The sequence below is a fragment of the Siphateles boraxobius genome, unplaced genomic scaffold (genome assembly GCF_051911475.1).
Source record: "Siphateles boraxobius isolate OS27281-9 unplaced genomic scaffold, OSU_SipBor_1 77, whole genome shotgun sequence".
Classification (NCBI taxonomy): Eukaryota; Metazoa; Chordata; class Actinopteri; order Cypriniformes; family Leuciscidae; genus Siphateles; species Siphateles boraxobius.
Window position 1 is genome coordinate 8,174,136 of NW_027509205.1, and position 23,706 is coordinate 8,197,841.

Genomic DNA, 23,706 nt, shown 5'->3' on the forward strand with positions numbered 1-23,706 from the left:
TATTTGTTAGTTATAGTTATTAATTATTTGTCAAAATAGACCTTACAAAATAGTACAAACTTTGCTTAAAAGATGGTTTAAAAATACGATATCATAAAATAAATACCATATGTATTTGTTACTATGTAAAACTATAGGCTATTAAATTATTATGGGATCTCCCATTCAGTGCTTTCAGAATCTTTACTTAATTTTTTTCCTCTGGCTATTTTTTAAAGTGAACATATTTTAATGAAAGTAGGCCTATATTTATTAAACAAATTAATTAGTTATTTGTTAGTTATAGTTATTAATTATTTGTCAAAATAGACCTTACAAAATAGTACAAACTTTGCTTAAAAGATGGTTTTGAACAAGTATTAACTTAGACATTATTATTGTACCTGCATTGTAAAAAAAAAAAGAAAAAAAAAAGAATAGCCTACTTCCAATACCACAAAGTTTTCAGACGCCCCAAACTCACATCATTTGTGGTACTGATATTTGCCTAAGTTTTGCATTTCAGGGAGTTTATGATGACCACTCGATAACTCAGAGTGAATTAAGTAGCCTACATCAAATAAAATAAAGCAGTAAAATAATATTCTATTAGGCTACAATAACCGAAATTAGGCTAGGCCTACTTTATAGTGACGTGTTAATATATAACTTTAAAAAGCCCGACCATCTCAGCACTGGGTTTTACACGACTGAGTTGTTAAGTGGCAAACCCTGTGGCCGCCGGTCACCAGGGTGTGTGTACTGTGTAACCTAATCCGAAAGAGAAGAGGACCGCTGACTGCAAGTGGCAGACACACGGCAAACGCCATGCCGACAGCCCGCGCAACACGTCTCCCAGTTCCGGAGCTCACGCGCAATGGTAAGATAAGTTTAGGCTACACCCTCACAGGGATAACATAAACGACTGAGAGAGGCCTGCATGGTCAAGCTGTAATAATGAAATATGTTTTTTTAATACCATTTGAATCCTATAATATTTTAATTAAGAATTTTGGAGTTGAGGAGGAAACTCATCATCAGTTTAGCCAGAAAAAAGGGGCGCGAAAGCACCCAACCGCTATTCAGGTGCTATAACTAAAGCAACTGGTACACAAAAGGAGGAGAGGATTCTTCCATATTCTCTTTTCACTGAGACAATCTGTTAGTGACATTAACCCAAAGCGTATTTCCCAGACCAATGAATGGGGTTTTAAGACTTCTTAAAGATCCCGCTGCATACAGGATGAGACCCTTTTGAGATGTTTAATTACCTTTTTGCAAAAGAAAAGAAAGAAACCCTCTCATTGCCTTTGTCATTTCAACCTGTGACACTTTAGAGTGATCTCTTCCCGCCAGAAGTAGAAACTGAGAGCAATATTGGTTATCCAGGAAACTTAATTGAGCATTAAAGTTTAAAGGCATTTCTGCCATTAAAAATGTGTTGTTTTAAATTTGTACATATGTGTAATAAAACTTGCGTAAAAACCGTCAATCTTCATGTGTAGCCTAAAAAAAGTCACAATAATTGTCAATTGTCAAAATAATAATAAAAAAAGATAGAATCAAGAAATAGCAAAAAAAAAAAAAAAAAAATCCTTAAACTTACTCCAGTTTGGATTTTAGATTTACATAAACTACAGATCTTGATATAAAAAGGCTTCAACACGATACATTTTAGTAATTTTGATTTATTCAGCATCAAACATAAACACTCATCATGAAAGAAACAAGAAACCTTTGGCATGATATACTCTTTTACAAACTTTGTACAAAACTAAATTCTTTCATTTAAAAAAAGTACTTTATAAACATTAAGTGTTATTCTGTTGAATTAACAACAAAATATTCATTAACAACATCCAAATATTGGAATCAGCTAATCAACATATATGCGCCTTGTTTAACAGAAGGTCAACAAAGTCCCTTACAACGGAACTAAACGTATTTTCTTCATCATGAAAAACTGTTTTAGAAGTTTGTATAGGATGAGAAAGTCTACCAAGGTCTCCACACCGGTTCATTGCTTTCTGCTCCGGCACTAACAACAACGGGACTGACGGCCTGTGAAACGCCGGCGAAGGAGGTCATTCCATGAACGGGAGAGGCCGCCGTGGGAGCGGAGCTGGCCTGGACAGGACTGGCGTTGACAGCCACTGGAACACCGGCGTTTGCGTACAAGGGGATGACTGGTGTTGTAGCAGACGCGAAAGCTGGGTTGGGGATAAGAAAAGCAAACTGTCCGTCGGTGGCTGGCACCAGCTGGAATCCTCCAAAGACTTTGGGTGAGACCGCTTCTGAAGGACTGAGTTTGGAGCCCATTGAGGCGCCGTTGATGGGCAGAGTTGAAGGAAGCTGCACGTGAAGAGGCTGAGCTAAATGAGCCTGCTGAGATGGGGCAGGTTGACCGTAGTTCATGGCCATCATCTGTCCCAAACAACCAGACAGGTGGTTGAGAAGTCGCGACCTAACCTCCGTATTCACCCCCTCGCAGGTAGAGAGGAACCGAGTCACCTCGTTCATGCACTCGTTGAATCCTGCGCGGTATTTGCCGAGGACGTTTGTGTCAGCTGACAGGGCCGCTAGAAAGCAAAGGTAAAGTTTATTAGGACTGGGTATTTAGGAAACCAAACACAGATATGTTTTAAAATTAGGCTAGGCTAAATGTTTAAAATCCCACATTTGGACTTGTAACTTACCGGTCATCTGAACACGCTGCAAATTGCGCAGGTGCTTGACTGTCATCTCAAGGATATCAGCTTTCTCCAATTTAGAGTGTCTGGAGCTCTGTGAATGGGAACAACCGATTAGAAATTTTGTTTGAAAATTAAGATTTTTAGGTTAGTTACACGTGAAAGGAGCAAACAGATCCGTGGCCAGAACTTACATCTTTTTTAAGAGCATCGAGTATCAGGGTCTTCAGCTGGCCAAGGCTCTCGTTAATTCGCGCTCTGCGGCGTTTCTCCATGATTGGCTTTGAAGACTGAGGATGAAATGCAACGCTCATTAATTTATATTATAAAGACTCTAATATATTTATTTCAGATTAACGGAAATGGCAACTGACATTCTTCTAAAGCAATATACACTCGCAAAAAGTGCCACACACTAAATTATATTTACCTTTCTGTGCTCGCTGGCATTCTTTGGTTTGTCCGGAGTGTGAGATCCACTGGCAGGGGCACCAGCAATAGGTGATGCGGTCTGCTTCTCCATATTATCGGCTGGCATTATCAAAACCAAGGCTGGGTCCGGTATAAGCCAAAAAAGTGTTTATATTCCGTGTGTGTGTTATTCTTAAACACAGAGACGGGCTCTTAGGATTAAATGCGAAGCGTAGCCAAGACCTCGGGATGGTCACGAGAGAGAGTGTGAGTCCCTCTTATCAGCTATATGACTTATAGTCGGCAGGCTGTCATATGAGGACACGAGCGTGAGTGGCGTAGCGCTTCAGAGGGCAAGTCGAATCTCCCACTGCCACACGCCAGCGGTATTTATAGATAGATCGCATGCTCCCAGTTCGTGTGAAACCCTCTCTGCATTCTTTCCCACACTCGCTTCAGCCAATAGGCGCGCGGACTCACCCATTGGGCGCGGGCAGACTGCTGATTGGACAACACCCCCGCGGGCTGTCAGTCACGCGCTGCTCAATCAGCCCTGGAGGGACAAACAACAAAGAGGCGAGTGCAGTCGGCCTGGCTGTGAAGTGATAAGGGGAATTGGGGGAATACTCTTGCTGTTTGCCACCAACGTTTCTTCATAGCTGAATCACGTATTTCTGCATTCACACACAGCGTGAACAACATTCCTGTACACTTGATGTCAGTGTGGTGAAAAGGATAAATAGTGTAATTGTATCAACATACAAACTTCATTATATTTTTTATATTGGTAAAAATAATGTAATTCACTAGAATGTCACATACTCGAATTATTACTGTAACCATAACATTACCACCAACAATATTAATACAACAATACTGTCCTGCAAATTATCATTGTGATTGTATTTAACTGCACCGGATTTCATGGGAAAGTTGGTTTGGACAGTAGGCTTATTTATTATTTATTTTATAAAAAAATGTCCAATGCAACTTTGCTGACATGCATATTATATGCATAATTCTTCTAATAAAATATGAATAGCTATATCTTACATATATATTCTTATAGCACACACACACACACACACACATTTGTTTAACTACACGTTGCAGAATGTGCGCATTATAGCAGAAATGCGAGGATTCGGTCGTTGAAGAAAGAAAAAACTTTGAGGATCTAGTATCGCTTCAAAGAAGAAAACAGCTGTATAGGCACGCGAGGCGGTTCGAAGCAGCACGCAGGAAACCAATAGGAAGCTGGCGGCTTTATGCAAATAGAGCGGAGTTTCGTCTTATTGGCTGGGTGAGTATCTTACGCGTCAATCATTCCAGCAGTGCAGAAGGCCGAGAGCGCGCGGGGGAGGTGTTGCTACATCTGTCCGCGTGCCAGCCAGTCTGCGCGCTTGCTCACTGCACCGCTGCGTCCCCTGAGCACGTGCCGTTGCTAAACTCGCAGGCTGCGGGGTTTAGAGAGCAAGTTTCGCGGCTGCTTTTATTGCTGCTGAGTTACGAACTCATGTTTTTTTCTTGGCCGGGTTGACTTTAAACTTGTAGGATCTTGTTTATGTTTGTTGATGCGTTGCAAGACGATTAAGAAAATGTAATAAATAAATATTTTTTACACTTGCATCCAGCCTAATATAAACAATTGTATGGTATATAAGTAATGCAATGAATAAAATACATGGAACTCCAAATACACGTTCCTTCAACGAGTCTGTGTTTTGCATCTCCTAGAAAATAACTTTTTTTGCTGGTTCTCCACTAGGCTACTTTTATTTTCTGACATTTAAAGGACGGTTAAGGGAAATTAAAAAGTATTAGCCGATAATCTATAGGCTATTAATTACAAACACTTTTAAAATCTAAACGAATTAGTTTAGATTTTACAAAGAAGTTCTGGGGGTGTTTTTGCCCTTGGAGAGACTGAGTGGGAGAATTAATTTATAGGTGTGGCGCGCCATCTATCGAAAGTTTACCCAGAAGTTTAAAACAGTCAAACGGTAGCATATCTGACCACTAGGTGGAGCACAGCAGTAGCACAATCAACGCCTCACTACACAAGGTTTAGAATTACAGCAAATCATTATTTGCAAAGGAGTAACATAAAACAGTGATTTTGAAATCAGTTTGGATAGTCAATATAGCCAACTGAGAGAGAGAGAAAAACTTTCTATTGAATAAATACAACAGTATCAGGGCTTTGCATACCCATTTATGAAAATAAAATGTTGCAATGTTACAGTGAGTTTTAAGACAGAATGATAATAATAATAATTAGATCACCACTGATATATTTTAAAATAACGTGAAATAGGAATGCTTTATATATATATGTAACCCCTGCTGCAAAAACTTAATCTAGTTATAATCTATCTTGTACTTATTATGTATCTAATAAGGTAGAGAAATCCCATAGCAATGGGAATTTAGTGAGTCTTGTGTTTAGCTGCTTGTTGACCATTGTTGAGGGACTCTTGTCATTTGTTGCCGAGACTATAGCTGGGGCATGCTGGAAGCCTATTTGCCCAGGATCCTGAGGTCTGGGGGCAGCTGTGCGCTCACCCCTTCACATTTGCCCTATTTGCTCTGGGATTGAAGTATATATGTAGCCTTTAATCCTGCTTTCTTTATGTGCTATACCTCCATAATGCCTCCTCAATTTGAGATCATTATTTAGATGGCACACTGTCTTTTTTTAATCTTTTTATCTAATTGTATCTTTCTCCAAATATTTCTAATGTGTGTATATATATATATATATATATATGAATAATATAAACAAATGTATGTGGGCTATAGGATTGAAGTATATTATGTAGCCATTAATCCTGCTTTCTGTATGTGCTATACCTCCGTATACCTCCTCTGAAGGGCTTGAGATAATTATTTATGGCTAAGACACTGTCATCTTTTTATCTAATTTTATCTCCAAATGTTTCTCATATATATATATATATATATATATATGTATGTATGTGTATATATGTATGTATATATATATATATATATATATATATATGTATGTATATATATATATACATATATATATATATATATATATATATATATATATATATGTATATATATATATATATATATAATCAAGGTTAATTGCGACACTTTTGTCATCGCAGTGGTTCTTTGAATCATGCACATATGTTCTAACTTCAGTGTACATATTAAACTTTTAGTCAGCAAAGGAAAAGGAGATGAAAATGATCAAGGCATTGTGTGTTTTGTAATTAGACTTAACACTGACCAGCACACTGTTGTCCGAGATCAGAGCGTGCAAAGTTGTTTCTTTGCACTGAAGGAAAGTTCATTTGTTGTTGGGTAATGAGTCTCGGTCCCTATCTAAATCTGTTCACAGAATGCCGAAAACACAGTCAATTATGTCTGCATTAGCTGCTGTTGTCGGGACAATCCCTTTACACGCTCTTTGATCACATTGCCCATTGGCTTGATTCTGCTCTTGAGTTTTGCAGCGATTTCTAAAAATACAGAATGGAAGATTTTATAGACTTTTGATGCAAATGATAACCCTGTATATTGTCATGCTTATTATGATAAAAAAACAGTGTGAGAAGATTGTTAAGTTACATGTGGTTAGCATTAGAAGCATGAAAACAATTCAGCATTTGACTTGAGTATTTTGTAATACAATTTAGTATTTTAACTTCTTTAAAACATTTATTATGAGCTAAGAAATCAGTCACACATGACCTCAATGGATGTTTTTTCCTGTGACGAATTCCTTCATTATCTGAGATGCTCAAAAATAAAGATGTTGAGAAGAACAGGATGACCACAGAGACTTTCTGTCTTTGGTCTGTTTTTGATTATTGGCTTCAACTGACTACTATACATAAATCAAGAAAAAGACATTTAAAAATCTTATAGAAAAACAGAAGCGTTACAAAATCTGGCTTACAATAAATTCTACTGAAGACAGATAATGAAACTATCCACATACTGACAATAAATCAAATATCTCTCACGGCTTCTTGCTTCTTGTTGTCCTTCTGGAGGAACTTTGTATCTGTTGATAGCATTTAAAAGTATGTGTCATAATTACAAAATATCAACAAAACATAGCTACTCCATACAGGTGTTGTGCTAAACTATATGACAGACCCTGTTTTAATGCAGAAACTTCTTTGAGTACTCAACTTTACAGACATAGAACACGATTCTGTGCATTAATTATTTACTGCTAAGTTTCAGAACTTATCATGAGGTACTTATGTTGATCATTTCCTGAATAAGAGAAATTCTTGGCAAAAGACCTAAAGAGTAAGTCTTGGCAGGGGAAGATATCTTAAACACACTGTTGCTACGGATTTATGTAAACCAAACATTATTGTATTAAAATGCTCTAATACATCTATGTGTCGGATAATGTTGTGTTTACTTGTCCAAGACTTTCATCTTTATTACTGGCCCTGTGGGGAGTTGTGAGGTGGAATCCCACATTAATTAATTAAAATATCCATGGAGATATTTCTTCCAGAGTATTTGAGGTTTGCTGCATTTAGTCCTCAGGGCTCCATTTAAGCAATGGAGTGATATAAAGTGTAGAATTTTCACTTCAATTGAGTTTCATTGTTCTTTTACCTGCAAAAACCTTGGACCAATTCTGTTTGCTTCGCCATTCAAAAGGGTTGTTGTCATTTTACCATCTGCGGACCAGCATGTTCATTACAATGTGTGGTATTCACTGAGACTCTTTGGTGCTCTTAGAGCAAGTGAGAGCATCCCCCATCTGACCAATTCATGGCTTTCTTCTCTTTTTTAAGAGGCCGTTGATGAGGTTAGCCTAATCAGATTAAGTCAACTCACATTTGTTGGAATAGTTTGTTTTCCCTCAGAGAGCCTGCTGATATCTCCAAATACTTTTTCTTTGAGTACTTTTCATCGTGGCTTCCCCCGCAAAAATCTTTTGAGAGGGATTTCCAATAGACTCTTTTATAAACCTCAGTTCCAGACTGATATGGGTTACTTGGAATGGGTCACTTCACTGCAATGCCGGGACCAAATGCGTAAAAGCTTTGCAATGACACTTTTGATCATTCTTACTGACGTCTGTGTAAAAGGGCGGATCGTGACAGATTGTGGGAACACAAACGGCAAATTGAATTCTGAGAATCGCTGGAACCCCTAATTTAATTCCTAAATAAATGTTTGTCGAAGCTTACAGGGACTACAACACTAATGCAATCTTCTCTCATTTTAAAACAATGACACGGCATCAACGCCTTTTATGGTTGCTTGTAGCTCAGTTCGGCTACAATCAAGAGCCTAATGTTCTATTTAACAGTGAGATGTTAATTGTAAGCTCGTTTAAGGTGATTAGAATAGTAAAATTGTTAATTGCTGAAAAAAGAGTTACAAGTAATGCTTTAAAAGTTCTCTTAGATAAACAGGTTGTTGGTGGATAATGTTTTTAGGTTTAATATTCCGCTCAAAAGTTTAAGGTCAGTAAGTTTGATTTTTTAAAGGAAATTAATACTTTTATTTGGCAAGGATACAATTTATTAAAGGAGTAGTTCACTTTTTAAAAAACTTTTGCTGATAATTTACTCACCCCCATGTCATCCAAGATGTGCATGTCTTTCTTTCTTCAGTCGAAAAAGAAATTAAGGTTTTTGATGAAAACATTCTAGGATTTTTCTCCATATAATGGACTTCATTGGGTACCAAACGGTCCAAGGTCCAAATGACAGTTTCAGTGCAGCTTCAAATGGCTTTAAACGACACCAGACGATGAATAAGGGTCTTATCTTGCGAAACGATCAGTCATTTCAAAAATAAATAAAAAAGTTTAAGTTTTATAAGCACAAATGCTCGCCTTGCTCTGATCTTTGATGCACGTTCGTGACTCTCCTGTTCGAATTCGTTCATCAAAATGAACGAATCTTTTTTCGAGTCATTTCGTTCATTCAACGTTCGTGACTCTCCTGTTCGAATTCGTTCATCAAAATGAACGAATCTTTTTTCGAGTCATTTCGTTCATTCAACGTTCGTGACTCTCCTGTTCGAATTCGTTCATCAAAATGAACAAATCTTTTTTCGAGTCATTTCGTTCATTGAATGAACAGGAGAGTCACAAACGTGCATCACAGATCAGAGCAAGGCGAGCATTTGTGCTTATAAAACTTAAACTTTTTTATTTATTTTTGAAATGATCGAATGTTCGCAAGATAAAACCCTTATTCATCGTCTGGTATCGTTTAAAGCCCTTTGAAGCTGCACTGAAACTGTCATTTGGACCTTGGACCGTTTGGTACCCAATGAAGTCCATTATGTGGAGAAAAATCCTAGAATGTTTTCATCAAAAACCTTAATTTCTTTTCGATTGAAGAAAGAAAGACATGGACATCTTGGATGACATGGGGGTGAGTAAATTATCAGCAAAAGCTTTTTAAAAAGTGAACTTCTCCTTAAAGAGCAACATTAAAGACTTTTACATGGTAGTTAATATTCTGATAAATGCCTCGCAATTCAAAAACACAAACAAAAAAATCTTCCAAACTATATATATATATATATATATATATATGGCACTACTGCATTCCAACTGGCATGATTATTTTCACAACATGAAGGCATCATTTTAGGACATTTGCGATGAGCTCACTCTACTACTCTTAGAAAAGAATTTAGGAGCATGAAAGCCTATAGCCCTCTTGGATCTGCTTCTTCTGTTAAGAACTGATCTGAGGTAAATACTGGTGTAACCCGTCACACCCAAAAAACATAATTATTCACTTTAACAGGACTGTCATTTTGGTGCCATTAAACAAGCTCAAGAAAAGTGTCTTCAGAAGCAGCTTATAATTATATCTCATTTTAAGATTGTCTGGATGCAACTCACACCCCTCACAGTCTTACTGTCTCCCACCACTGCGTCCATCCAAGCATACAGTAATGAAAGGTAGGCAGATATCCTATTAAGAACAGATCTTACACCTGTAAGTTCTCTGATGTCCTCATCAGCAGCTCAACATCATTCGACTCCCTGCTCTAATAACAGGCTTTAGAGACAATGAGCACAATGAGTGAAGAACAGCCCTTTTAATAAGGTTTTAAGAGGCCTCCCTTCAGATAAGGAGGCATGCTACTTAAATGGGGACAACAGGGACAAGGCAAGCTCATAGATCTTGGGACCTGCCATTTAATTAGGCTACATTATGAGGAATCAGCAGTGATTTGGGTCCCACACACCAAGCTTTGACAACACTGGTATACTTCTTTCACATCACATCTTTAAACTGCAAATGTGTGCTGACAGAGACCTTCCTCACTGCTGAGGAACATGCCACCGATGTACGGACCCTCCCCATCTCATCTGAAAACTCCTGGAAGACCTAGAGTGACACTGTTAAAAGAATACATCAAAGAAGATGGGTTTACAGATGCAAGATTTAAATATTTCAAAGGCGGGCGTGCAGTGTTGTGCATTGTGTTTCTGCTTAAAGGGATAGTTCACCTAAAAATAAATATTTTTATTTATTTATTTATTTATTTTGACTCTCCCCTGTAAGGCCTCATCGACACGACAGCCATCGGCATTGGTCTTCAACAAACCCGTCTCCATACCGGCGTGATGACTCCGGTCTTCAACCAGATGAAACTGGATAATATTCAGATTGTTCCAATCCAATCTGACTTCTGACCTATAATGCTGCCTGAATCATAATCATACACTGTTCGTTCATTGGCCAGAGGAGAACTGGCCCCCGACTGAGACTGGGTTCTTCCAAAGTTTTTTACTCCATTCTGCCACCTGATGGAGTTTTGGTTCCTTGCCACTGTCGCCTTTTTCCACCTTTGTTGCCATTGGCTTGGCTTGCTTAGTTGGGGACATTAAATTTAACATTAAATGTAATATTCAACAATAATATTGATCTGCCTGGCACCAGCTGTATTATGTTTATAATATAAACACTATTATACAAGAACTGAACTGAGCTGATCGATGACATCACGGTTTACTCCAGAGCGGCTATATATATATATATATATATATATATAAATGAACTAAATTAATAACTTTTTTAAAACAAAAATGAAACATTACTGAACTTACTTAAACTGGACTGTGACACTGTTTTCTTCTGAAAACAAACCTTTTTTGTATTATTTTCCTGTTATCTCTGTAAAGCTGCTTTGAAAACAGCGCTACATAAATAAATGTGACTTGTCTATCCTCTTCCGCGTTCATCATTATGTTGTGCGTCAAAGTCAAGGGTTACTCTTTCGCCATAAATCGATGCATTCGGCCAACTACTAGTTATTTTGGTAGATAAAGTTTTAAATATGGATATTTTTCTTAAACAAATGCAACGCTTCACTTCAGAAGGCCTTAATTAAACCCCCAGAGCCATGTTGATTACTTTTATCATGGATGGATGCACTTTGATGGACTTCAAAACTTAAATGGCCATTCACTGCCATCATAAAGCTTGGAAGAGCCAGGACATTTTTTTTATATAACTCCAATTGTATTTGTCTGAAAGAAGAATGTCATCTACACTTAGGATGGCCTGAAGGTGAGTAAATCATGGGGTAATTTTCATTTTTGGGTGAAATGTCCCTTTAAATACTCACATGGGAGAAGATGAGACAGTTCCCTGTTTTAAAGTGTATTGGCTGAAAACATACATAGAAAAAAAAGAATACTAAGTAGTAGACAATGTCTGCAAGACTGAAAAAGAGTTGTATTTAAAGATTTAGGTAATATTATAGGTTTGTTAACTTTGGTTCTGTGTAAATGAAATGCGATTGTGATCACAAGTCTAAAACATTTGAATTCCATTTAATTAAAAACAATTGTTTTTACTCTTATTTTATTTTAATTAATTAAAAAATATAAACAATACGTTTACTGTAAACTAAAATCTCTACAAGCTGATTCTTAATCTCCCTTTAGAGAAAGCGAGAACTGCAAGATAATAAAAAAAATGTCTATATTTTTTAATATATTTGTGCAATTAGTCAAACAAATATATGTTGTGCATTCTGTTATAGAACTGGTAAATAAAGCAATCAAGCCTAAATGATTCATGTCAGCGAGAAAGCAAGAATTTGCTGAAACCATTTTGTGTTTACAAAAAACAAGCAAGACAAATCTTTGAAACGCTTTGGTTAATGCGCTTGGAAGAGTTAAAAGCTGAAAATGAACCAGAAAAAAATTGCATTTATCACTGGGCAACATTCTGAATGCTATCATCAATCCTGTGATTTAACCGAAATTTTGCATTGTGAACGTAACAAACGGAATTATTTAAATTAATTTGGTTTTCTCTTGTGTGCTAAAGCGCACTCATTTCTCTGAAGGAATTGGTGCAAACTTTGGACACGAACAATGCGTAGAATGCACAAAACCAATATTGTTCAAAGGGAGCGTTTCCAGGTTTTGGTCATTGATAACCATGCTAAAAGTGCCATTGATCTTTTTGTTCCATTTGGTTGGTTGGAGAAAATGGTCTGCATTCTGCTTCTTGAGTCCATAAAATGACTCTCTTTGTCAGGAAGCAAAATCAATGCAAATTAATCTTTTATCTATTTCCCTGTGAATAATTAAACGTCTTTCTACTTTTGTCTGTGCCTACTTGCCAAAACAAAATAAAAAAGGTAGAGAATGTGGGCATTTATTGGCTGGCTGGAGGAGTGAGTTGACCCTTCTCTCCAGTCACAAAGAAGCCTTTATGGAGGCAGCACATTGTATGGAGTGAGTTTATTCCCTTTTGACTGACCAGCACTGCGGGACACCCACCACGTGCTATCTGTGCCTCAGCCAAACCGGGACTATTTACCCCGATGAAAAGCCAACTAAACACACCACGAAATCCATGGCCATGACCCATTCTCCTGGTGCTCTCTGGGACACAATGACAGACAAGATAGCAGGAGATACTGAAGTTGGGAAGACATTATTAAGGGAATAAACATTTATATCCTTCATTGACAGTACCTGACTTTGGTAGTGGGGTCTTATAGAGCCTTTTATCTTATTTTGGGCCAAACAGTGGTGGAGGAGATGGGCTGTTTCTCTCAAAACATCATGAACTCATAGGATAAAATAAACACCTATAAGATCAGAGCAACAAAGGCCCGGCTGGATAGAAGAGACAAACACTTCTATTAGTCGTCTCTCTCTCTCTCTCTCTCTCTCTCTCTCTCTCTCTCTCTCTCTCTCTCTCTCTCTCTCTCTCTCTCTCTCTCTCTCTCTCTCTCTCTCTCTCTCTCTCTCTCTCTCTCTGAGAATTGATAGATGGAAGATGTGCAAAATAAGCCTTTTTGCTGACAAATAGTCATCCTCAATATACGGCCTTAAGCCCAAAGTATACTTTGGTTTTTACACAAACGCTAGGGTATTTTTACAATGTGCATGATGCGATTTTTGTCATCAGCACAGTACATGCCTGATTTTTCAAACAATGTATGTGTAGCTTGCATATATATTATATATTGAACTTTTTTTTTTTTGCACTAATTATTTTGCTACCTTTGTTTGCAACACTGGCCCGGGCCGTTGTTTCACAGTTGGTTAATAAATGAGGAGACAGGACAAAAACCACAAAAAAAAAACGTCTGAATACGGCAACAACAATAGACGTCTACATTGACGAGTGCTTGTTTGAGGCGGTTAAGAGATACACGGAACAAAGATTTGAAATCCTCAATGTTTGTAGAAAAATACCACTGGACATCGATGAATCTTTCTAGTGCACATCTGTTGAGCGCCTTTGTTCATATACACACTATCTAATGGAGAATAATTAGCATAAAGGCTATGCTGTTTTACTGTGTAAAAAAACTAGTATACTTTGGGCTTTACAATCCACATCCCAAATCTAAATGAACTCTGTCATCTACACTGGCTCACCCCCAGCTCAAGCCCCCTGCAATGGCTGACCCTACACCCCTCGGCCTCTGGCCCCTCCTGCCCAGGGAGGTTGCAGTCGAGCTGAGGCCTTGGCTCATTAGTGTGCCCACCTGGAGGCCAGTGGGCAGCCTACGGGAACCAAGCCCTTGATCTGTGGGCTATAAGCAACATTGTGACAAGGTCCATTTGGAGCCCGCAGACCAGCCAAGACAACAAAAACAGAATGGACGCCCTACGCAACGCAGCCCCAGCCAATCACTTTAATGTTCCCTGGGATGCTTTTTCCTCTCTAATTCTTCACTGTTCTGAGGTGAACTCATTAACAGTTTCAACTTTTTTATTTGTTTCCAGTTGAAGTGTCCCACATCATGTCAAACTCCATAACCTTCCAGTGGACTTTCTTGGGTTTGATGGTACTACAGTTATCAGGGTCTTTGGAATTTTATATTGAGGGAATTTCCACAAAGGTCAGATTCTGCTGATTTGGATCAGTCCTGTTATGCAGTATCTTTTGAGACCTGTAACTCTAAAGAACCAAAAATGTGTGCATTGTAAATTAAACTTTAACTGTTTCTATAAAAGAAACTGTTTTTGACAGTTGACAGAACTGTTTCTGACGTGCATCAAAAGATTGTTGAGCATCACAAAATAGAAAGTGGCTGTAAGAAAATAGCTAAAGAATTGAAAATCCCCATTTTGACCATCAGGGCAATAACTAAGAAGTTACAATCAACTAAAGATGTTATGAATCTGCCAGGAAGAGGACGTGTGTCTATATTGCCTTAATGCACGGTGAGGAGGAGAGATTGAGTGGCCAGAGACTCTTCAATGATCACAGATGGACAATTGCAGAGATTACTTGAGTCTTGGGGTCAGAAAGCCTATTTTTTTTAAAATCAAACAACCCCTGCATCACCACATGTTGTTTGGGAGGGTTTCAAGAAAAATCTCCAGCATATTCAGTTGTCAGAATGACTGGAACTTTAAACGGCACAGGGTTCTGTGGTCAGATTAAACTAAAAAATTTGCTTTTTGGCAGCAAACACGCTAGATCGGTTTGGTGCACTCAAGGATAAAAAAGTACCCCATGTGTACAATTTAATGTACCGTTGGATCTTCAATGTTGTGGCCATATTTTTCTGCTGGAGGTCCAGGACTTCTTGTTCGGATACATGGCATCGTGGATTCTATCAAATATCAACAGATAAAAAATCAAAACCTGACGGCTTCTGCTAGAAATCTTATAATGGGCCATGTTTGGATCTTCCATCTGGACAACGATCCAAAACAAATATCAAAATCAACACAAAATATGTTACAGTGCACAAAATGAAGCTTCTGCCATGACCGTCCCAGTTCCCTGACCTGATGAGTTGAGTGAACTGAAGAGGTGAAGCACCAACATGGATCTGGGAATCTACAGGATCTGGAGAGATTCTGTATGGAGGAATGGTCTCTAATCTCCTGTCAGGTGTTCTCCAAAATCATCAGACATTATAGGAGAAAACTCAGAGCTGTTATCTTAAAAAAAGGAGATTGCAAAAAGTATTTAATAAAACGGTTCCAATAATTGTGGCCAACGTGTTTTGGAGAAAAACATTTATTTCATAATGTGATTTCCCCTCCACTTTCAATTCTTTTACTTCAATGAAAGGTTAGATTTTTGGTAATTTTTTGAATGAAAGATCAAAAGGATAAACGATGCAGATTTATTTTTTACAGACAGTTTTGATCATATTTACCAGGGGTTCCATTAATTCTGACCATGACTGTATATATATATATGTATATATATATATATATATATATATCAAATTGTGTAACAGGATGGAAGATAAATAAAGAGCAAAAGTTACCAACAAATTAGCTTATGCGAAGATTTCAAATGAAGGGTGATTTCAATATTTTAATTTTTTTTACTGTAGATTTTTTTTATTTATCTTATAAATGTTATAAATATATATTTTTAAATAGTATTAAAAGTCTTTTTTATAAATCTATAAATACTATAAAAACATCAATTCATTAAATCCGTTGACAATGCTGCTCGTTTGAGCTGTTGTTACGAAAATTATGTTACTGTACCTTATATCTAATATAATAATTTATCCAATATATTAATACATATTATAGGGACAATAAAATACATGTCACACCAGGAATGACCCATATCTGCAGATCTACATATCCTATCCAAATTCTAGTTTAGGTCATAAAAATGTGTGATCAATCTGAAACATTGCAAATAGTGCGTAAGCAAATCGCAGCATACTAAAGTAACAGAGAAAATTTGTTACCTCAAAGTTCCCATGACACTTTACATGTTCTGTAATAAGTGCTCTTCACATATTTATCAACTTGTTACTAATGTAAGCTGAGAGTAAGGGAACGAGTACTGCGTAGCTATACGCTATGGGAAAACTGCCAGCACAACACAGAGCTGTCTAGCTCGCTGATTGGCTGGGCTGCAGGAACTGCACAAACCTATGGCGAAGCGGCGAGGACACGCGATCCTATCAGGACACTTCCTGCCCCGCGCGTACCAAAGTGCGCAGAATGTGCGTGGCTGCTGACTATATAAGCGGCCCATTTCGCCATAGGAATCAGGTTAAATCGACTGAAGCGAAATCACCCGGATGTGAAGCTTAGTAGCACGACTGGCTATGCGATACTCATTCCTTTATTCTCAGGGAACCGAGGTTACGTTAGTAACCGCGTACGTTCCCTTTCAAGAACGTTCACTTCGTATTGCGTAGCTATACACTATGGGAACCAATTTCGAAACGCTGTGCTATTAGCTGACGACTTTGCTCTGAGCTATTGCCTGGGGCTGTGCGTCCTAAGGCTTATAGTACAATAAAAGTCAGGACTGGACAGTGTCGGAGCCCACGAAGGGATACCTAGAGGTTTGGGCCCTTTCAGATAGAAAGACCTCGTGCCTGCAGTGCTTGCACTCCCAAGTTATAAAATCTTACAAATGTGGACGGCGAAGACCAGTCGGCCGTTGCACACATGTCTTCAATTTGTACACCACTGGACCAAGCCCAAGAAGAGGCCATGCCCCTTGTGAAATGAGCTCTGCCGCCTATGGGACATTGAAGGCCCATAGAGGTGTAGGCCAGAGACATAGCATCCACTATCCATCATGATAATCTCTGCTTCGTGACCAGAAATCCTTTGGTACGGCCGCCGAAGCATACAAAGAGCTGTTCTGACTGTCTGAATGGGGTAGAACTCTCTAGATAAATTCTGAGAGCCCTAACGGGGCAGAGTAGACTTAATTCTCTATCGTCTTTCAGTATGGGAAGTGCCGATAGCGAAATGACCTAGGCTCTGAACGGAGTTGAGAGCACCTTGGGTACATAACCATGTCTTGGTCTGAGGACGACTTTGGAGTCGTTGGCTCCGAACTCAAGACAGGAAGCGTTCATAGAGAGCTCTTGTAAGTCGCCCATTTGCTTGACCGATGCTAGGGCTAGCAGGGGTGCATCGAGCAGCTACACCAACTAGGGGAACCATCTGGGTCCGCCAGAGAGGGGCTATTAGGAGGACTGCACACTTGTTCTCCCTGATCCGCTTGATGACCTGAGGGAGCATCAAGACCGGAGGGAATCCGTAAAGGGGAAGGCTGGGCCATTTCGTGGGTCAGTGCATCCCTGTTCTTTGAAAAGAATATTGGGCAATGAGAGTTGTCTTCTGAGGCGAAGAGGTCTACCTCGGCCCTGCCGAAGACATTCCAGATCAGATGAACCGTCTGAGGGTGGAGAAACCATTCCCCGGGGGGGACATTGTCTCAAGATAGCATGTCTGCACCCTGGTTCAGTATGCCCGGTATATGCGCTGCCCGAGTACAGATTGGCATGTGTCCATAAAAGGAGCTGTTTGGCCATGGTGTACAGGTTGTATGACCTGAGGCCGCCCTGACGATTTATATATGACACCACTGCCATGTTGTCCGTTAGGGTTATTAGGGACGTGGTGTCCCGCCAGGTGCGGGAGGAAGGTTTTCAGGGCTAGAAAGACTGCTCTCATTTCGAGGCAGTTGATATGTAGGCGCTTCTCCGAGCTCGACCAGAGACCGGAGATCGGCCTACCCTCGTACAGAGCCCCCCAACAGGAGGCATCTGTTAAAATTACCTTCCTCCTTGAGACTAGACCCATGCTTACACCAGACTGGTACTAGCTGGTGTCTTTCTAAGGGGCCAGGGCTTTGATACAGCCGTGGTCCATCTTAATGCGCAGGTATCCTGATCGCCAGGACTCAGGGCTTCAGCCAATGTGGAAGGGGGCGCATATGCAGTAGGCCTAGCTGGAGTACTGATACTGAGTAGCTATCTGGATATGAAAGTAAGCATCCTTCAGATCCACTGACAAAAACCAATCCCCTGGGCGAATTTGCACGAGGATTTGCTTGGTTGTTAGCATCCTGAATGGCCATTTCATGAGAGCCTTGTTCAGGTGTCTGAGATCTAGAATCCCTTTTCAGGACAAGGAAGTAAAGGCCGTAAAACCCTGACTTGCTTAATGACAGGGGAACTGTCTCAACCTCTCTCTTCGCCAGAAGATTTGACACTTTGGTGCGGAGGACAAATGCCACGTTGCTCCTTACCGATGTCTCAACCACGGCATGAAAGCACGGAGGTCTGCGAGTAACCTCACAGAATTGGAGAGAGTAACCTCGTTTTATTATATTCAGTACCCATTTTGACACACCAGGGATGGTTTCCCAGGCCTTGTCCAGAGTGACTAGGGGATGAACAATGTCTGGGGGTGGGCCGCCGTGTGTCTGGGACCCGGCTACCCATGTGTTTTGGTGAGAAAAGAAAATTATTTTTGTGTTTAATTTGGGTCACTGTTAAAACAGCATTTTGTTTGCATGGGTGCGTGAGCTGTGACAGGCCCGTTGTCTGCAACTTCAACATCTCCATCCACCTGAAATAAAAAGGGGGCTGGGAGAAACACGTGGCTTTCTTCAGGGGTGGTCCGGCCACAGCGGGACTTAACCCTTTCCTTTTCCCTCCTGTCCTTGGACTAGGAAGGCTTCCGAGGCTCAGGGTCCAACACAACTTTGGGTCGGGGTCCCTGACGATCCGGGAACTGGAAGTGCTTAGCTGGCTGTGTCGTCGATGGGTTTCAGCCACTGGGTGGGGCTGAGAAACTGGCTTAGCTGGCCTAGCTGGCTGAGGGGTCGGCACTTTCTTGGGGCGGCCTGAAGCTGAACTGGAACCCTTGGGTAGGAAGTGTCGCATGGCCTGCGACGACTTCTGTGCTTCGGTGAAGCGCTCTGAGAAGCCCTTAACTGTGGGACCAAAGAGGCCAGTGTTAGAGATGGGCGAATCCAGGAAAGCAGCCCTGTCGGCATCCTTTATCTCAGTTAAGTTCAACTGTGAATTGGTCTTCGTGGCACTTAGGGCCAAGTAGGTGGCGCTGTGCAGGTCCCTGAAGGCCTCGGGGTCCGGTCCAGACTCGTCCATGGAACGGAGGAGTTTCGCCTGGCTCGGCCAGCGAGAGCTGAGATAGTCCTGCATGGTTTGGATGGCTGAGCTGCCTTGGCCTTCCATCCAATAGCACCTCTGCCTGCCCACCGCTTCTTCCAAGGTGGGCAGTTTCTCATACCCCTTTTCCTCAGCGCCGTCAAGGGTTGAGAGTGTTGTGGAAGTCGAGGTTCGCAGGTGGGCCCAATAGGGGGCGCGCCACGATTTAGTGAGTTCTTCGTGGACCTCTGGCCACTGACGAGGGGCCTGTTGGCACCTCGGCAGGAACTACTCGTCGAGTCGGCTTCTGCTGGGTTCCTCGGGAGTGGACCAATCGAGGCCGAGCTCTTCGACAGCTCTGGTGAGGACGCCGAGAAGTTCAGCATCCAAACTTGCCCTGGCACCACTTCCACTGGACTGAAACGGGGGGCGGGGTCAGCGACTGAGCCCGACCATTCCGTACGAGACGAGCCTGGCCGCTTGCAGAGAGGGACACTGGTCCGTCTGTGAGAATAACACCGGTGAAGTGATTCCCTCTGTATAGAGCGAGGCACTCGGGGACGTGGCCAGCGTGGGCTCTCTCGTCTCTGTACGCTCAGGCATCCTCTGGCCCCGCCGTTTCTTCCACGGCTCGAGGAGGGTGGGAAACGGGAGGGCGCGAGGGGTGGGGTCGCCCTGTGAAAAGAGGGCTAGCCGTGAGCGCAGAGAGGAGAGCGGCATACTCTCGCAGTGAGAGCAGCCGCCCTTCGCGAGTGCAGCTTCAGCGTGGCTGGATCCCAGGCAGGAAGCGCACTCATTGTGTCCAGGGGCTCTGCATGACACACAGTCGGAGCGTAGCATTTGAAACAACGGCGAGAAATTTGCTCTTTTTATTGTATGCGCCAAAGCGAGCACACAAGAAGGCTGCTTGGCTCGTTCGACGGCGAAGGCTTCTTGGCAGGAGAATCAGTGAAGATGCGTCTTTTGCTGAGCTAGAACTAGATTAAATCTGGCGAAATGGCCCACTTATATAGCCAGCAGCTACGCCCATTCTGGCACGCTTCGGCGCGCGTGAGGCGGGAAGTGTCCTGATAGGATTGCGCATCCTCGCCACTTCGCCATAAGTTCGTACAGTTCCCAAACAGCGAGATAGACAGCTCTGCGTTGTGCTGGCTGTGCAGCTGCACTGCGTTTTAAAATAAAGGCTTCAATATTCTTCAGAAAATGAGTTTTCCCATAGCGTATAGCTACGCAATACGAAGTGAACGTTTTCGAAAGGGAACTACTGTGATACTTTATAAAAGCAGTGCATATTTATTTTGTCTTCTGCACGTTAAATCAGCGCTCACTATCTGGTTTACCCTTATTAACGTCTCCAGAACAGAGAAAGACAATTTAATGAACAGATGCTAAGAGTAGCTCTGCACTCTCTCCTCTTTTTACTAACTGCATGATGACATATTTGAATTGAAAGTAACAGCGGGGAGGAGACAATGGTGCATTTAGAGGAGCTCATCAAGCTCTCCGGGCTATTTGATGACTAAGAACAGCCTCAGGTGAAGCTCCCCATTGACACCTCAGGGCTGTGTGCTCTCTTAGCCTCTCCCACTGAGACAGAAGCACAGTGACTAGCTAACACCGATTAGCAAGAAGTAATCCTTCAAAGCATAGCCTAGTCCTGCAGGGACAGAAGTGTAACTTTCTAAAGGTATTTGATCAATACGTAAAGATAATAAAAGCAATGTGTTTTGATTTGCAATATAAATATTTAACATAAAGTGATCATGGTTTTGAGCAAAAAAGCTATGCTAATCAGAATTATAATGATAGGAAAACCCTCTTATTCAGCTAAGCCAATGGTTCAAAGGAATTTAGCCAAATTTACCTTTAGGCACCTGGCACGGCCCAGCAGGCGACAAAGTGCTCCATCAAAAATCCCACTGACATCGCTCATTTACATACACCCACATGCTATGTCACAATCTGAGACAGAAGTGCTGGTATTTTTTAGCTTTTAAAAAAATTTGGATCAATAGATCTTAAGGCTCAATGGCTCTCTCTCTCTCTCTCAATGGGTCATCTCTAGTTCAGTGAATTCCTCCATTGTTTTAAAATGACTGAAGAAGCCTTCGGGGTGATTGAACCTTCATGCTCCTTTTTGCTAGATTACAGCTAATAATCTTTAAATAACGAGAATTTCCCATCTGCTTATGAGTTTGCTGCAGCCAAATGTTTTTTTAAATTTTTGTTATTACCATTACTTTTTTTTTTTACTGTGCACATAAAAGATAGGCTACATAAAGTGCATATTATTACTATCTATTTTTATATTTTTTGTGCCAATAGAAGTTGCAACAAGTGCCTTGTTTTTTATTATTTATTTTGGGTTTATTTAGATTTCTTTGCAGTTCTTTTGGTAACACAAGGCACATTTAACAAGCAATCTGACAGTGCTGTAGTTTTAATCTCATTTAGGGTGGCTGTGCAGGTCTCACTGATATTGTTGGTAAAAGTTTCTAATGAATTTATATAGGTCTAACAGTGTGCGTTTGGACAGCAGTTCCAGAGCACAGCAGGTTTTCAGGATTCAACCGGCTCCACTCCTAATTGCGCACAGTCAAATGTCTGACTAAGCCTAAATCATCCTGGGTAATCATTTCCTTTGGGACACAGGGCCAAGAGAATGGTTGTTTCTTTTGTCAACACAAAAACAAATTGACCAGTCTATGATTCGTAAACTTGTGAATTTTTCTTGTGGCCCATAAAAGAAGGATGACAACTCAAAATCTCCCAGCATTTGGGTTCTGAAAACACAAATGCAGAGAAATACACTGAATAAAAAAAGTGCAAAGGTCTTCACTATCAGCGTGAGCATATTTAATTAAAAAGAAGAGAGTTACACTACTGTGTCGGGCTTAGGTCCTGTTGTCGAGTATATTAAAGTAAAGGGCAGGAGACCTGCCTACCTTCCTGGGAAAGAGTGCAAACCAATAATGTGCTGCTTACCTCCTGCTGCATGAGTGATTTGGGAGATTCCTGTGCTAGAGTGGCGCGTCAAGTCCCTAGCGTGATTTGATGGCTTTTGGTTATTTTGTAACACAATGCACACATACACACTCTCATATATACCGTTGTGTCATTTCATTTGTTTCAGGACTGAAGTGGTCGTGATAGTAGGTTGTTCCAAAAGTGAAGGATATGACTTTGAGAGAGATTTTGGCTCTTTTGACATGTTGTGAGGGCCAGCTGAAGATCTGGTGAGTTGTATCATAAACCTTTCGTGATGCTGGGAGATGCCAGAGGTGATCTGATGGTTAGAGTTTGTAACATCCAAATACAATACAAGCATAACCCATGGACAAAGTGTATCAAATTACTGTTTTGTCCTGTAACCTCAAAGATCAACAGTTAAGTAAGTATAGCAAGTGCATGTTAAAAGTTAAATAAAAGTCCACATTCAAAGGTATTTAATTTATGTTTAAATTTATGCAACTTCCTGCTCCTTCCATTTGATCACAAAATGTACAATTCTCAACATGACAGATACCAAAGTTAAGGTATAATGTGGTAGAATATTTATAATTAATGTCAGCTAAAATGCCCATACTGGATCTTTCTAAAAAATTTTTTGCTCAATCTATTGAGTTTTCTACACCATTAGCCATAAAATCTCACAGTGTTGACCAAATAACCATCATTTATTAAATCACGGATCAAATGTAGTTTTCATTATTTATGGCATTGTTAACATTGAAAATATTGAAAAAGAAAAATGACAGATAGATAGATAGATAGATAGATAGATAGATAGATAGATAGATAGATAGATGATAGACAGTAGATGGGGTTTAGACCCCATCTTAAGAATCATGATTCTGTTGCTTTAACACTTGTTGTCGTGTGTATGGGTGTTTATAAATGTATTCCATCGTCTGCCAGAACACATGGATACACTGACACATTTACTGGCAGACTACTGTTAATACATCACTTTTCAATGTCAGGCTAAACCGAGTGGGCGTCCAAAAATTTCCACAGCACATCTGATTATCTTTTAAATGTTCTGTATTATGCATATGCCCATCATTATTAGATTATCCCCTGATGTTGGTGCACATGAACACACTATCAAGACAGCTTCATAACAACTATTAAATAACTACATGTGCAATGAATCACACTAATACTCGCCGGTTATGTGTGTGTGTGGGAAAAAGAGGAAGAGAAAGAGAGACTGTTAGAGAGTGTGTGAGGAAAGGCTGTTCTCACCGTGACCCTA

At 40.4% G+C, this 23,706-nt stretch overlaps 1 protein-coding gene across 1 annotated transcript; it reads right to left on the reverse strand.

The window, feature by feature from the left end:
- Window positions 1-1,651: 1,651 nt before the first annotated feature.
- On the reverse strand, window positions 1,652-3,516 carry her9 (hairy-related 9). The gene is made up of 4 exons (XM_077217918.1): window positions 3,100-3,516; window positions 2,864-2,959; window positions 2,676-2,763; window positions 1,652-2,558 (listed from the first exon to the last, which is right to left on the reverse strand). Exons 1-4 carry the CDS (start codon window positions 3,205-3,207, stop codon window positions 1,975-1,977), a joined length of 876 nt encoding a protein of 291 aa, XP_077074033.1. The 5' UTR covers window positions 3,208-3,516; the 3' UTR covers window positions 1,652-1,974.
- Window positions 3,517-23,706: the final 20,190 nt, after the last annotated feature.

What these genes read in the sequence shown, in the direction of transcription:
- her9 (XM_077217918.1), bottom strand. Translation starts at nt 3,207, where the DNA reads ATGCCAGCCGATAATATGGAGAAGCAGACCGCATCACCTATTGCTGGT. An exon ending in TCGATGCTCTTAAAAAAGAT is followed by an intron (nt 2,764 to 2,863) that starts GTAAGTTCTGGC and finishes TCCCATTCACAG; the next exon opens with AGCTCCAGACACTCTAAATT. An exon ending in GCAGCGTGTTCAGATGACCG is followed by an intron (nt 2,559 to 2,675) that starts GTAAGTTACAAG and finishes TTTGCTTTCTAG; the next exon opens with CGGCCCTGTCAGCTGACACA.